This window comes from Heterocephalus glaber, unplaced genomic scaffold (genome assembly GCF_053883595.1).
Source record: "Heterocephalus glaber isolate CG9 unplaced genomic scaffold, H.glaber_assembly_v1.0 deba00001497, whole genome shotgun sequence".
Classification (NCBI taxonomy): Eukaryota; Metazoa; Chordata; class Mammalia; order Rodentia; family Bathyergidae; genus Heterocephalus; species Heterocephalus glaber.
In genome coordinates, this window is record NW_028258320.1 from 13713818 (window position 1) to 13730526 (window position 16709).

Sequence of the window (16709 nt, forward strand, 5' to 3'; positions counted from 1 at the left end):
ACCTATTTCATGTCTTTAAGAGAAAAACATCAAAGTCCTATTTGATATTAGAGATACCCCACCCTCCAAAGATACCAGCTTAGAATGAGAGGTCCCTACATAAGAACATACCAAGATTTGATACTTGATAAATTTTTGGGAGATATTCTCAATAAAGTGAATAGCAAAAAAATCTGTTTAAAATTGAACTAAACTGATTTTATAAAAATGCTAAAGACCAAATGTTCAAATGGAAATCTTACTGATACAAAGTATGTGGTGATAACTGAAGTCTCGCTTAAAATATTTGACTTTCTAAAGTCCTCATAATCTGACCTAATTGAGCTTTACCACTTTTAATGAGAAACACTAATACTATCCTTTAGGAGTTCCCTCACCAAGTCAAAGATAAAGTTTTATCTTCGGTGGTTTAATTCATTTCCATATCACCTCACTAGAAAGAGCTTTCTTAAATAAATACAAAGAATTATGCTAAGGAGCCAGTGTAGTAATATCCAATTTGAATTCTAGACTATCTGAAGATATGCAATTACATTTCAGAAAGAAGAGTTTCTTCTATTTTAACTTACATTGTATTCCTCCTAGCAGTCATGAGTTGGAATGATGATGATGTTAAATCTAATTAGACACAGATTGACTACTTGCCCTACTGCATTCCCATCTTGCTAATATTATAAATAGTACCTGCTTTTAAAACTGTAATAAGCTCACTGAGACCATCAAATTTAAAATGCTGGAAATCTATTTGTTGGGGGAAACTGCTCCTAACCATTTGAGGAACTGAAGAGACTTTCACTGCACATGCAAAACAACCCCGGTGGGCCGGCAAATTGCCCTGCAGAAAGAGCTGGAGCCGTACTGTCCTAGAATCTTGGCTTCCCAAACTACCAGCTCTCCAAGTGACCTTAGGGAAATTGCTTAAGATTGGGCCTCTGTTTTTCATCTGTAAAGATAATAATCTGCCTCTCTTATAGTTACCGTGATGTGTCAAAGAGATAATAAATGTAAAGCACTTGGAACAGTGTGAGCATTGAACACTTAAAAACATTAGTTATTATTTTTACCATTTTATTTTCTCTTTTACAAGTAAATGCAACTGCTCAACAAAAGTAGCCAGAATAACAAACAGCTTCTCCTCATCTCTGAACACATGCCATTTATATCATAAATATCCTCCCATAATGCAAACTCTGTAACTTCTAGTACATCAAGAACAGTGACAATCTCAAATTATTAGAGGTCCTATAGCACAAAACTGTAAGTTTAGTCAATATGCACATAGATCCAACTTCAGAAGCCCAAGCAAAAGCCAATAATTAGCATATTATGGCTTGAATATGAGAAACAATTTGTAACAGTACAAAAAATATTCACATTGCCAGGTGCAGTGATGCACACCTATAATTCAGCTACTCAGGAGGCTAAGGCCAGAGGATCCCAAGTTTGAAGCAAGCCTGGGTAACTGAGCAAAACGACAAAAAAAAGGCTGGTGCCAGGAAGATTATGTCTATAGCACTCAGAGGCTGAAGCAAAAGGCTGCAAGGGTCAAGGCCATCTTGGCAAGTCCAAGGCCAGCCTGGGCTATGCAGTGAGGCCCTATTTGAAAAAACAAAAAACAGCTGGGCATGGTGGCACATGCCTATAATCAAAGCACTTTAAGAGGCTAAAGCAGGAAGAGAGAAAGTTCAAGCCTGGTCTGGGCAACTTAGCAAGACTCTGTGTCAAAATGAAAAATAAAAAAAGGCTAGGGATATATTTCTTTCTTTCTTTTTTTTTGGTACCGGGGAATCGAACTCGGGACCTTGTACTTTCAAGGCAGGCATCAGAACCACTGAGCTAAATCCCCGGCCCCACTAAGGATATATTTCTGTGTAAAGGCCCTGGGTTCAATCCCCCAGTACCACCAAACAAACAAAAAAAATTCACATTGGCTATCTGATATTTTAGATCCCTTCTGATAATCTGAAAAGCTATAAATCCTGACTTAGAAAAACATGGAGACACTCACCTGACTTCATGTGAATTCACTTTCAGGGGATCTGTGGGCCACCTACCCCTTTATTCATGGGTTTCAGGTTAAGAATTACTATTACATTTGCTTAGAGGACTTTTGTGGTTTTATAAACCATTCACCACTTTGTTTTGTTTTGTTGAAACAAAGTCTCGCTATACAGCCTAGGCCTTAAAAAGTGATCCTCTTACCTCAGTCTCCCAAAATTACCACTTTTAATCTCAGACAGCAATATGCATATATGCCATCTGATGCAGTTTAATCAATTTTTTCAAGGAAAAAATGCTGCTGTTATATACAAGCGGCCAGGCGTGGTGGTGCATGCCTGTAATTCCATGCCTTGGGAAGCCAAGGCAGGAGGCTCGCCATGAGTTTGAAGCCAAACTGGGCTACATAGTAAGTTAAAGGCCGGCCTGAACTACATAGCAAGACCTTGTTTCAACAAACAAACAAGCAAGCAAGCAAAAAATGGTAGATATACACAGTACATGCATGTTGCCAAACTGGCTTGAAATGATTTTTACTTATTTTTGTTTTTTAAACAACTATAATTACTCAATATAACTAATCTCTAAATTACATAAAGTAAAACTTTTAGGACATGTTTTCTCAGCTTCCCTTGTTAAATAATGGTGCTAACTGGACATCGTAAAGATCAGCATCATAAAAAGAGCAGTTGCAATTGCATGCTAAGCAATAAATTACTGTTCTCAATCCTGGACACTTTCAGACATGAATTTTCCTGTAGACTAAAAATAGTCTGTACAGACGCTGCCTGAAAAATATATGATAAGGTTGGCAAGAAATGATGGGCAAGGGTAAAGAGAAGGATGGGAAGGGCACTATGGAAAATTTGTAGTGACTCTCCTAACACAAGTGAAAATATACCCAGGATAATAAAATCATTAAAACATACCACTAAATTGGCTAAAGTGCTTGAATGAGTCCACATACCTGATAATTATAAACCACTAGCATACCTTAGGATAATATTTTTTTAAAACAAAGATGTCCATACTTATTAAGAAATGGCTCTATAGTCCTTAAGAAATTTCCTCGGGGTATATATAAGCTTTTATAAAAATATTTAAAGAAAAGCAAAGGTGCCTAACATGGATGGCTATGTCAGACATAGGAATTAGGATGTAACTCATTTTCTTTTTCTTTTTTTTTTTTTAACCAAGTGTCATTAAGAAGATAATTTCAAGGGCCGGGGATTTAGCTCAGTGGTTCCACTGCCTGCCTGGCAAGCGCAAGGTCCCGAGTTCGATCTGATTCCCAAAAAAAAAAGAAGATAATCTCACAGGTTTATCTATGCCCATATTCTCCCATAGGGAACTGGGCATTAGTTACACAAACACAATACCCATCAACTGTTTATGAAACAAATGCTGTGAAACACTAATGAGATACAAATATAGTTATGGGAGAAATTCTAGGCTTTAGATGAGTCTGTGGAGGGGCAGGCTACCTCATCCTAGCTGGCTTCTAGAGCAAGGTCCCTTCTACCTGAAGCTCAGAGCCCAACTCAGGGTGCATGGCATCCAGAGGAAAAGCAACTGTCAGGAGCACAGCTTTCCCTAACACTTCTGTTCAATCCTTTCTAAGACTGTAGTTGGATAACCACTTTTTCTACCACAGTGGCTAAAGAGTTTACAAGATGATAAATGAACTGATGTTAATGTATGCGCTGCCCAAAGGACAAACCCCAAAGCTGAAGGGTCTGAATTATGAACAACTCACTACTGATCTACTTTGGTTTTAGTTTGGAAGGTAATTCCAGCAGCTGTAAGAGAAAAAACCCTACTCAACCAAAGACTTAAAAGAGCATAGCAGTTATAGAAGGGTAACTCTTGCCATTTATCTCTAATGCTACAGAAATAACCTAAAACCCAAGAGTATAAACATTCGCCTACTGAGAACTGGACAATAAACAACGCTAAATGGAAACAGGAGGAATTTATGTCACATATTAAAACAAGTTCAGTATTAAAATAACAAGACTGGAGATCCCTCTCTGAAAATAATGAAAAGAAAATATATAATGTCCTTTCTTAGGTTACTGAAATACATGACCAGCCTTAGGGCAGGAGGATTAAAGTTATCCATCCTGGTCCCTTCCAGCACTCACCAATCAGCAATTAGTCGTCAATTTTAACTCGTGGGCAAGCAGTAATGTACACATCTTAAAACATAGAAGCCTGCTTTGAGGCACAATATTTTGTTTTTCTCAGAATTTACCCAGATCTTTTGTCCATATGAAACTGACACTATGACAGTCAAAAGATGGAAAGTAGGGTCGGGGATTTTGCTCAGTGGTTCAGGAGCCTGCCTTACAAGCGTAAGGTCCTGAGTTCGATCCCCAGTACCAAAAAAAAAGACGGAAAGTACAGTAAGCCTGTCCTCCTCACTTACCTGGTCTTTCTCGTGGGGGAGGAGGCTGACCGGCGGGAGCGAGGACGGGAAAGCACTGGGGTACTGGGGTGCCGCTTTGGCCTTGCCATCTAAGCCCCCGTAGTTGACCCTGTACTGTGGCCCGTCCTTCAGCAGCCTCCCGTTGTTCACAGCGCGCTTGGCGCCCAGGCGCAGGCGCTGCTGAAAGGCTGGGTTATTGGTGGTACTCGTGAGATCACTCTGGCTTCTGAGATACTTCTCGATGTTCTTCAAGGAGGAGCCATTTGGCTCCTCAAGTCCTTCAATTGCTCTCCTTAAAAGTTTGTTCCAATCCACATTGCGGAGATCATTACATGATCCTCTCGACCCCTTGGCTGACTTAGGAAAAGTGCCCGGTTTGACGGCCGAGAAGCGCCCAGGGTTGTCTGGGTCCTTGTAGGAAGCGAGGCCTTTGTTGGTGACTCTGAGCACGGAGCCATCCTGAACGCTGAGCTCCAGCTGTTCAGAAACAGTCTTCTTATCCAACCCATGGGAGGCGCTGACCGCATGGCAGATTCTCTCCTCAGAGGGCCTTTGCTTTTGCTTTTTGATTTTCTGTATAGCTTCAAGAATCCACTCTGTATAAAGTGGGTTTGCAAGTTTTACCATGGTTGACAAATGACTTCTCCAACACAAAAGTTACCCATAGAGGTTCTCCTTGTATTTAACAGAACTTGCACATTTGAAAGTCTTTTACAATTCAACAAATGGGCAGAGTATTCCAGACTACATTAAGCAACATCTTAAAAACATCCATCCTTAAGAGATTCACAAGGGGACAAACAGGCGATGGAGAGAGTTGTCTTATTTTACCAACAGGAAAGATTGCATTCAAGTGAAGAACATCTTTCACTAGGAAACCAAGACCTTAAAGGATAAGGAGAGAAAATAGTCTTAATAATGGAACTTTTCCAAATAAAGATTTCTTGGTATTACTTTTCCAGATACAAAATGACCATACAAGTAATGACAGGCAGGTATTGTGTGACACAGCCAGTGACTGTATTTTCTTACCAGAAATTGGGTCAGTCTGAGAAGGAATTTTTTTCAAGGATTTTTCATTTATTTACTTGAACTCATTTACAGAGCATGTAAGAGATCATATCTAAATTACACAGTTAATTGTCTATTGAAATTAATAAACTATGTCAGTAGATTAACATATATGGGTTTTCACAAGATAAAATCAACATAAAAAATCCAGTGTGAGCTGGGCGTGGTGGCACACACCTGTAATCCCAGCACTCCGGAGGCTGAAGCAGGAGGACTGCCTTCAGTTTGAGGCTTGCCTGGCTACACTGTGAGTTCAAGCCCAGCCTGAATTACATATGAGACCTTATCTCAAAAAAACAAAAACAAAAAACAAAAAAAAGAAACTTAGAACTAAAAAAATTAAGCAATAATCCTACTTTCACCTAAGTATTGTTATTTAGACACATTACAAAATTTCCTACCTAATCACTTTTTTTTTTCAGTGCTGGAGGTCAAACTCAGGGCCTCACACATGCTAGCCAAAAGGCCTATCAGTGAGCTACCACCCCCTAGTCCCAACCTAAACCCTTCTATGGAATCAGATCATCTTATCCCTAGCACAGGGCTTGTGATACTATCTGACCCACAGGCATGAGGACTGAAACGAATATAGAAACGTAACACATGGCCTTTAAATAATGCAGCACTCTGGTTATCTTAGTACCCAGTCAAGAGTTCACTGAGCAGATCTATCCAAGTACCTACAGTCTGCTCCAGTGGGGTGGTGGGGAGCTCTGAGAGATGCCACAGAGACCAGGAACAATCTGGTTCTCCAGTGACAACGCCCAGTTTCACTGCTTACAGTGTGCTCGCTTGTCGTGTACTCTCCAGGACAATTCTAGAGGTAAGGAGGCTCAGAGGAAGACAGAAGTCAACTGAGGTAACAGCCCATGGCAGCCTTAAAGCTCTTAGGGCAGATTTTAGAACCCATGTGCAGCACTGCTCTGGCCTCAGCCCAACATATTAGGCGGCTCTTCCTGTGAGGAGAGACAGAAACAGGAGGGGGGTGGGGGGATGGATGAGGGAGGGGGACAGACAGGATGGGACCCTGCAGGAAGTCACTCAGTCTCTGTCACTCTGCTCGAAGGCAAGGCTAGTGCAGTAGCCTCCTTCTACAGGAGATGCATGCCAACCCCTGAGACTACGTTTGAGACCACGAGGAATCTCAGACCCTTTTGTACTATACTGTTCTCTCCTATACATAAGCACTCATGATAAATTTAATTTTGTAAACTAGGTACCTCAAGAGATTAACAACACAGTAGTTAATAATAAAACGATTATAACAATATACTGTAACAAAGATTATTTAAAACTTATGAAGTAGCCAGGCATGGTGATTTCACTTCTTTAATTAAGAGCACATTGGGCTGGGGATCTAGCTCAGTGGTTTCGCCGCCTGCTGCGCAAGCGCAAGGACCCGAGTTCGATCTCTGGTACCAAAAAAAAAAAAAGAGCACACTGGGAGGCTGAGGCAGGAGGGTTGCAAGTTTGAGCACAGCCTGGGCAACTTAGCAACTTAATGAGACCCTGCCTCAAAATTTCAAAAATAAAATAAAAAGTGCAGAATCCAGCTCAATTCTCAGTACAAAAAAAAGTATACAGGGCCGGGGATTTAGCTCAGTGGTTCCGCCACCTGTCCCTCAAGTGCAAGGACCCGAGTTTGATCCCTGGTACCAAAAAATTTTTTTTAAAAAGTGTACATATGAATTATTTATTTCTGAAATTTTTCATTTAATATTTTTTAGGTCTAGTGGTCTGCCATGAGTTCAAGCCAGACTACTAGTAAATGAAACTATGGAAAGCAAAACCATGGGAATGGGAGGACTACTATATATCCCTTCCAGAATTGTTGAGAGGATGAAGTAAACATGGTATCTAACATAGAGTGGCTAATCAGCACTTCTACCAAACATAGTCTCTACACACTTTGAAAAATATTTCATACAACAAAAGATAAAAGCTATTTCTGGTTATCTATAGAGATAGGAATATACCTAATAACTTTCTCCTCAAAAAACTTTGGCCAGATATGGCAGACTTTCAAATATTTGAAAACAAGTACCTTTCAAAAACCACTTACAAGCTAGGCCTGGTGGCACATACCTATAATCCCAGCAGCACTCAGGAGGCTGAGGCAGGAGGATCACAGTGAGTTCAAGGCCAGCTTGGGCTACACAGTGAGACCCTGTCTCAAAAAAAGACACTGACAGCTGTGCATGGCAGAACATGATCCCAGCACTGGGGAGCTGAGACAGATTAGTATGTTCAAGGTCTGCCTGGGATACACTGTGAGTTCAAGGACAGCCTAAGCTACATAGTGACCCTGTGTCTCAAAAATAAACAGTACCCCAGCCCCACTCTACCACCAGCCCCAGCTTACTAAATCACTGACATCTGACCTCCCTGACCCTTCCATATCATAGTCTCCCAGCAGTGGGTACTTAGCTAGGTTGCTTCCTACTCTGTCTAATGTTTATCCTAAAATCCAGCAGTCCAAGCCTTATTCAGTTATAAATGCAACCCCAAATTGCAGGAATGTCCTTACCAGCCCTGCCACACTGGCTATGCTCAGCACACCGTGGTCCAACTAAAATGCCCAGATTTGTTTTCAAAAATGCTGTCAAACTGAATCTTCCCATCCTTCCCTTGTACAGATTTAAATGCTGGGATTTAAAGTTTATTAGAGTTCATTTTCATTTTGCTAGCTTGAGTCTATCTTCCAACCTGCTAAAAATTGTTTTGAATCTTGATTCTGTCATCAATGTCACCTGCAAATCTAATAAGCACTCCCTTTTGTGTCATTATATAAATCGCTGACAAAAATGTTAGACTTGGAACACAGTGTGTTTAGGAATGAAGTCTCTGGCTTTCACCGTGCAACCACTGTCAGGATAGAACACAGGAATCATTCTGTGTCAGTAAGTTTAGAACAGGAAACTGATCTCTCCAAAGTAAAATGGTTTGGCACAAGTTCATCAGAAGGCATTTCACTGTATCCAAGTAATTATTTCATCTTTCATCATTTATTCAGGATGAATCACAACTAATTTAATTTGATTGCACAAAATACAACTTCAGGAAGCAAGAGAAGAGGTCACAGGAAAAGTGTCCAATATTGCAGTTGCCTTTAGACATTTTGGTTACACAAGCAAATGGATATACATTAAAACAAAATACATTTCATAACTAATAAATACCTGAAAATGTACCTTTATGACAAGTTTTTACCACAGTCTGTATCCACAATCAAAATAATCATTCATATCCATTACCAACACATTTCAGTAAGACGGACATTTTATATCTTAAAAATGTAATAAAAGAAGGGAAAATACCAGAATTGGATCTCCAAACATTAACAGTCTGTGACAAAAATGAAGATTGTCCAGGTCTTCAGGCAAGTCTGTCAAAAGAAAAAGAGTAAATATTTACTTGGGCATAGGGACAACTCTATCTAATTCAGCAACCATCTACAGAGCTCTCCAACTATTATAAACAAATACAAACACAATTCCACACTAATACTCCACAACTAATACAAACAGCTGCAATGTGTTGATCAATACATTTGGCAATATATTAATTCCTTCAAACCCTTAAAGTACATTTATGAACACAGAATTCTAGACAGTAAATAAACCTCCAAGGGAAGCACCCAACGAAGTAAATTTCACTTTTTTTTTCACAGTACTAGTCAGTGAACTCAGGGCCTTGGTACTAAGCTACATCTCCCATCCTTTTTTCTATTTTGAGATAGGTTATCCCTAAATTGCATAGACTGGGCTTGAACTTGAGATCTTCCTGCCTCAGGCTTAATTTCACTTTTTTAGGCCAGATCTGTCCTCCACATTTTATTTGTTCACAAATCATCACCATAAAAACATGAAAGTGTCAAGAATCTGCATGTCATCCCTGCTCAAGGGCAATGCTAATCTCTGCATATTCCAATTTGAGTATATGTGCTGCTGAAGCAACTATGTGTTCTCCAAATTTTAAAAATCAAGGTTGCAATAAGATGCCTAAGAAAGAATCCCATTATAAGAAAAATTGCACTATTACTCAAATAGCCAGGCAAAGTTAACCTTTTTTGGGGGGCAGGAAAGATCAAAGTTGTTTTAAGGTCAGCATTAACTTTCCCACACAGCATTATTTGTCCTAAAGGCCACCTGGCACCTAAGAACTGACTGGATTACAGAGATATGACCAACAGCTTCACCTAAAAGATAGAAGTACCAGTTTCCACAGTGCTAAGCATATATTGACACAGTTCACATTTTAGGATGTAGTGACCATTTTTACTTCAGAAGCAGAAAATACATTTAAAAGTAACTGTAAATAACTTTATTTTCATCTTATACAAAACCACCAACCAACCTTAGATCTTCCTTCTCCCCTCCCCCAGCCACCAGCACACACCCCACTCCTTAATCTCAAAATTAGCTCTCATCTGACACCAACCAACAGAGTTAATTAGGCAGAAGCAGATGTAACTCAGCAGCTCTTTGCTAAAACAGAATCACAGTGTTTAAAAAAAATACATAGCTAGGAGAGGAACAAAATCAGAAGTCTCTTATCTGTAGCCAATTCTCAACTAAACACATGTATATTATCCACTTTGTATATTATCCACTGCAAATATTTTAATCTTAGGCTGATTTGTTTCTGACATCCCACTGGTCCCACTGTAAATTAGGATAAGCTAAGAGAATAGATTGAAAACCAATTTCATTTTAGCCTAAGCAATATCTAACTACAGACACAAATCTACAGGAAAAAAATGCATAATTCATTCAAAAGCCAAACAGAAGTGATTTTTTTCCTGACTCAGAATTATCCACACCACTTCTCTTTTTTCAGAGCATTGGGACTTGTTTCATATGTAGATAGGACATTCAATCACAAGCTAAAACTAAAATCATTATTTTCTTTCCATTTTTTTTCTATAAAAATTGAAAGTTGAGCTAAAAGTCTATCAAAAATGTTGCAAATCATTCCCTATTAATTCAGGGAAATCATGCTACATCAAATTAAATTATTCTATCTCTAAGGTTGTGAAGCATTTTATTTTTAGCTACCAAAAAAACCCCCAGCAAATTATATGGTTGTATCAAACAGTCTTGTACCACTATTTACATCATTCATTACAAAGTATTCCAAACAGATCTAGAGAAATGCTCAGTCCAGCATTGAGCTTTTAGCTCCACTGGTATTATATAAATATCAACACTATTCAGAAATATTCATGTCAGCATCAGAAGAGTCAAAATATCCTGGATCATAAGTATTATGTGAGTACTCCTCTAAGCTTTCTCTAAAGCTGTGTGTTATTTCAAAATCAATGTCATAACACTTGAGTCATGAGATTATAGATGCACCAAAAACAGCAGGAGAAAAAAAACAAGATTAATAATAGTTTGTTCTTTTTTATCCTGAGTTTTACTTGCTAAGAGTTATTTTTAGCAGTCTTACTTTTATAAGATCCTAGATTTTTTTTCAAAGCCCACAGCATAACTTAGTGAGCATCCACAAATCTTAACAATAGCTTCCAAAAACTATAACATAAACAGCTTAACAGAGGGGACCTTGAATTCTCTTTCCTCTCTCACCACCCAGCATTGCCTACTGGCACAGTGGCTCAAAATAGCATCCTCAGTTAACAGTATGTCACTATGACAACCTTAAATATCATCCAAGGGGCAAGAGAAGATTAGAGAGGGTGGATACTATCAAAACACAACATATGCATGTTTGGAAATGTCATAATGAACCCCATTAACTTGTATGGTGGACACCATCAAAACACAACATATGCATTAACTTGTATAATTAATACAAATTAATTAAAAAACCCATCATCCACATGATGAAATCTGCTAACTTTCAAGTCCTAATTCTATCTATTTCCCCTAAAATTAATGCTTGAAGCCCAGAACATGCAAAATGGGACCTGAGGTTATAAATATGGATCAAAGAACAATCACCAAATATTTAGCAAGACGTTTCCTGCATGCAGTCCTGTGGTATGTGGCATGGGGACTATAAAGCAAATCTGGAGACAGATCAGGTGAGAAGCAATTAAAAAACAACAAAGTACTGTGTGGTAGTTCTGCAAAAAGCTAAACATAGAATTACTGTATGACCCCATAAGAATTGCAAACAAACACCCACTTAAATACAGGTAAATATATATTTCATACAGCACTATTCACAACAAAATGCCCATCAGCAAGTGAACGGGTGATCAAAATGTGGTATATCCATGCACTGCGACATTATTCAGCCACAAAAAAGGCGTGAAGGACTAATATGTGATTCTACAAAGTGGCTGAACTTGAAATCATTATGTTGTAACAGAGGCCAGACAAAAGGCCACATGTATAAATCCATTTGTAAGAAACACCCAGAGAGAGCTGGTGGTGCGCACCTGTAACCCCATCACTTGGGAAGCTGAGGCAAAGTTCAAGGCCAGCCGGGGATACATAGTGAGTTCAAGGCCAAGCTGAATGACATAGTGAGATCCTGTCTCAGAGAAAGAAAAGAAAAGAAAAGAAAAGAAAAGAAAGAAAGAAAGAAAGAAAGGAAGGAAGGAAGGAAGGAAGGAAGGAAGGAAGGAAGGAAGGAAGAAGGAAGGAAAGAAGGAAGGGAAGGAAAAGGAAAAGAAGAAGGAAGGACAGACAGACAGACACAGGCCCAGAGTAGACAGTCCAAAAGAAAAACTGATTGCTAGGGCCATGGGAAGGGAGACATGGAGAAAAACTGTTTTAAATGGATGGTGTATTTTATTTTGGATTGACAGAAATGTGCTTTTTACATTTTTTTATTAGTACATGTTTGGAGTACATAATGATTACACTTATTGTCGGAGTTTTGTACATGTACATAACACATCTTCATTCTTTTTTGTCCCCCTTCCCCTTCCATCCCTCCCTGCTCCCACCAACTCTTATTCCCCTTTCCATACACAAAAGTACTCTGCCTTAAATGATAAACTTGCCATTTGTAGAAAAATGGATGCATTTGAGACCATAATGTTAAGTGAGATAAATCAGATGCACAAGTTTAAATATTGCACAGTTTGTCTTATATGAGAAATCCAAAGTATAGATAAAGAGCAAAATAAAAGACAATACAATGTAGGGAGATCTTTTTCAAACACTGTGAATGTACTAAATGCCATTCAATTGTTCATTTTTAAAAGTCTCATGTGAATTGCACCTCAATAAGTTGTTTAAAAATGCATAAATTAACAAAGCACCAAATTTATAAAGCAATCCCAATTAACCAGGCATGGTGACTTACACCTGTAACTTTAGCACTCTGGAAAGCTGAGGTAGGAGGATCCTAAATTCAAGTCCATCCTGGCCAATTTAGCAAGACAGTTTCAAAATAAAAAATTTAAAAAGGGATGGAGATGTAGCTCCATACCAAAGCCCTAGGTTCAATCCCTGGTACCAAAATGAAGTGAAGTAAAATAATTCCAGTTATTTGCTAACACTTATTGTGGGCCAGTGGTACACACTAACTAGCTTCTCAGGAAAGCTTTAAACAACCCTGTAAGATAGCAGTTACTCCAATTTACAAAAGGAAAATTGAGTCTTAACTGAGCTGTGATCTCAGAGCCACTAAATCATGGACTATTTTGTCATCTGTGTTTTGATTTTTGTTGTTTTGAAATGAGGTCTCACTATGTTACCCAGGCTGGTCCCAAATCCCTGCCTCAACCTCCCAAGTGCTGAGACTATAGGCACAGGTCCAGCTTATGTGCCAAAGCACAAATTCTTTCCGGTCTCCTCAGTGGTTCTCAAACAAGGCCCTTTGGTCTCTTATAGGAAAGAATCTTGGGAATTAGCTGTACATAACAACTTGTGGATTAAACATTCAGGGCCACCATAGCCCTTACATCCAAAAGAGCAGCTCCACTCTAAGAGAATTGTTTACTGGGCTCCCCCATAAGATTCCCTTCGAAGACAGGGCTCCTCGGATCCCAAAAGGAAGAAGTCTGGAACAACTGGGACTATTCCTTGCTGAAAACAGAGTGGGTGGGTAGAACACTCCTGGGATGGATGAGACTGAAACTAAACCCTGAAAGACAATACAGAACTTGGGAACCTCCTAGCTTCTCCACCCAAGATCAAATCCTTCATGGCCCAGTGCAAGTGACACCTACTGAGAGGTCATACATCTTTGTCCCACAGGAAACTTTTAGCTTCCTTACTGCTGGGGATTGGTTTGGTTTGGTTTTTTGAGACAGAGTCTCACTATGTAGTACAGGCCAGTCTTGAACTTGCTCTGCGGCCTAGGGTGACCTTCAATTCTTGATTCTCCTGCCTGAGCACCTCTAGTGCTGGGATTACAGGTACGGGCACCAAACTTGGCTCTTCTCTCACCACTGACTATTTTGGCAATGACTTCTCATTTTGCTTTATGTTTATTTGGATATTGCTCTTGTCTCTCTTACTAGATTATACAATTCTTAAGAACAGGATTCATCTTTGATTCACCTTTATATGTCCCAAGATTTGCCAGGCCCAAAACTTGATCATAAGTGGGGTTCAATAGCTATTTGTTGCCAGGTGTGGTGTCACACACCTGTAATCCCAGCACTCAGGAGGTGCTGGCTGAATAATCACCAAGTTCAAGGCCAGCCTAAACTCTATTGAGACCTTGTCTCAAAAAACCAAACAAACAGGGCCGGGGATTTAGCTCAGTGGTTCTGCCGCCTGCCTGGTAATCGCAAGGTCCCGAGTTCAATCCCCAGTACAAAAAAAAACAAAAACAACCAAACAAATTCATTTGTTAAATGAATGCATCAGTGAGTGAATGAAAAGAACGGAAGAGAAAGCATAGAAGCTACAAATGAACTATTTGGCAAAAGGGTCATTAAACCTATGTGCCTGCTGCCCAGAACAGGTATACATTGAGGAGGGATAAGAAATAAAGTTGGTAGCTGGCTATGGTGGCACATGCCTACAAACTCAGCCTGGGCTACATGGCAAGCTCAAGGTCAAACTGCAGTTCAAGGTCAGCCTGTGCTACACAGTGCAAGTCTATCTCAAAAACACAAGCTAGGGCTGGGGATTTAGCTCAGTGGTTCTACTGCCTACTCCACAAGGGCAAGGACCCGAGTTCAATCCCCAGTACCAAAAACAAACAAACAAACAAAAAAAAAAAAACACAAGCAAACAAGCCCAGTGTAGTTACACACACCTGTAATTCCAGCACCCTGGGAAACGGAGGCAGGATACTGTAATCACAAATTCAAGGCCCGCTTGGGCAACTTTCAGGATCTCTACAGACTTGGGGAGAGCTTACCTCAAAATAAAAAAATAAGAGTTGGGGATGTGGCTCAGTGCAAAGGCCCTGGGTTCCACCTCCAGTACCACAAAATAAATATATACATACATAGAAAAATAGCAAGCAAAAACAAAAAGTTGGCTACGGCTAAATACATTCTGTGCCATGTGTGACAGATGTAGTAGGAAGTTGCTATAGGAGCAGGCAACACAATAATATACAGTACAGTGCGCACACACTCACACACTTTGCTGAATGTATGAATCACTGGCAACAGTAGGTATAGGTGGAAGGGAGAATGAAAGACAAAAGTAACCAATATATCATCTTCCCACACATCAATCTTGTTCAACTTATATTTATGAGTCTAATTCAGCAGCAAGCCCAAGCAGGCACTCAATAAATGTTAGCTGGATTGGATATTTAATTCCCTGTCTTTTTAGGGTAATACTAAATTCTTTCCCACTACTCATTAACATAGAGTTTTCAATTCATAAGCTAATAATGTTTTCTAAGGATTTCTAAGAGGCTAAATCACCATGAAAATTATCATTTCAACTAATACATATTATATTAATTGGAAGTTTAATTTTTCATGTCATGCTTTCCTAGTTGACAATATCCTTGTTATGTCATTAAACTATAATTGTATAAATCTGCTTCAACAAACAATAACTGAACCATCAATAAACTATTATGACTTCCATAATCCCTAGCAAAGATTAGTTTCAACATCATCATCATAAATTAGTGGAGGCATGTCCCAAATCCCCCAGAGAAACCCAAGAATCAGGTTTGCACAGTCATTTCTGCATTTAAGTGCTCAATAGTTTCAGTCTCTAAAATTTAATCACACTGTTAGGAACCTCACAGGAAATTTGATCCCTTGTAAAACAGAGGACTTTAAAGACAAGATGAAAAGTCATTTGAAGTCATCAGGCCTTTGGAGCCAGGTTACACTGATTAATAATGATAATTTCAGTGGTTCCACTGCCTGCCTCCCAAGCACAAGATCCTGAATTCAATACCCGGAACCGCAAAAAAAAAAATAATAATAATAATGATAATGATAACAAGAAATAATCAACTAATTTAGAGTATCTTTTTTTGGCATTTGAAAATGTCTATCAATCCAAATTCTTAATTACAAATTAGCTTTTAGTCAGTTTTTTACTGACCAAGGCTGAGAAGAATGCCTTAAGAAAAAAACTTGACACCTGAATTTATTTATTTATTTTTGGTACCAGAGATCGAACTCCAGTCCTTGCGCTTGCACAGCAGGCGGCAGAACCACTGAGCTAAATCCTTGATCCCTGAATTTTTAAAGATTATTCTGAAAACAACTGATGCATGCCTGTAATCCCAGCACTTAGGAGGCTGAGGAAGGAGGACCACAAGTTTGAGGCCAGAGTGGGCTATATAATGAGTTCAAGGCCAGCATGAACTACACAAGGACAGCCTGTGTCTAAAAACAAACAAACATGGGGCCAGGGATTTAGTTCAGTGGTTCCAGCACCTGCCTCGCAAGCGCAAGGACCTGAGTTCAATACCTGTTACCAAAACAAACAAACAAACAAACAAACAACCCCTAGATCCTTTCAGGATGTTGTGTTAGATGTCTTCAGACTAGATATACAGTACAAATTAAGGTTCTCTTTTAAGATTTTTTTTAAATTTTTTTCTTGAGACAGGGTCTTGCTTTGTAGTAAAGGCTGGCCTTGAACTCACTATGTAGCCCAGGAGGGCCTCAAACTCAAAGAGGTCCTCCTGCCCCAGCGCCCCCAAGTGCTGGGATTACAAGTGTGGGCTACCACACCCAGCAAGGTTCCCTTTAGAGTCAAGAAAATTACAAATCTACTTTAAAAAATGAACACATGCATAAATTTTCAAGAGTTTACAAACCTTCTATCACCCACCCACGGACTACTGCTACTCA

General features: G+C 39.3%; 1 protein-coding gene and 1 pseudogene across 7 annotated transcripts in view; both read right to left on the reverse strand.

Annotated features, from left to right (window-relative positions):
- The window catches only part of Kat6b (lysine acetyltransferase 6B), a 186924-nt gene that overhangs the window by 164040 nt on the left and 6175 nt on the right, over window positions 1-16709 (reverse strand). For all 7 annotated transcript variants that reach the window (XM_087184681.1, XM_013072875.3, XM_004846322.3 and 4 more), the window contains 2 exons: window positions 8815-8882; window positions 4427-5311 (listed from right to left, as the gene is read on the reverse strand). In XM_087184681.1, the coding sequence (XP_087040807.1) occupies window positions 4427-5053 (627 nt within the window). In that variant the 5' untranslated portion in view covers window positions 5054-5311; window positions 8815-8882. The remainder of the gene's footprint in view (window positions 1-4426; window positions 5312-8814; window positions 8883-16709) is intronic.
- LOC147825563 (U6 spliceosomal RNA) lies at window positions 9355-9453 on the reverse strand (annotated as a pseudogene).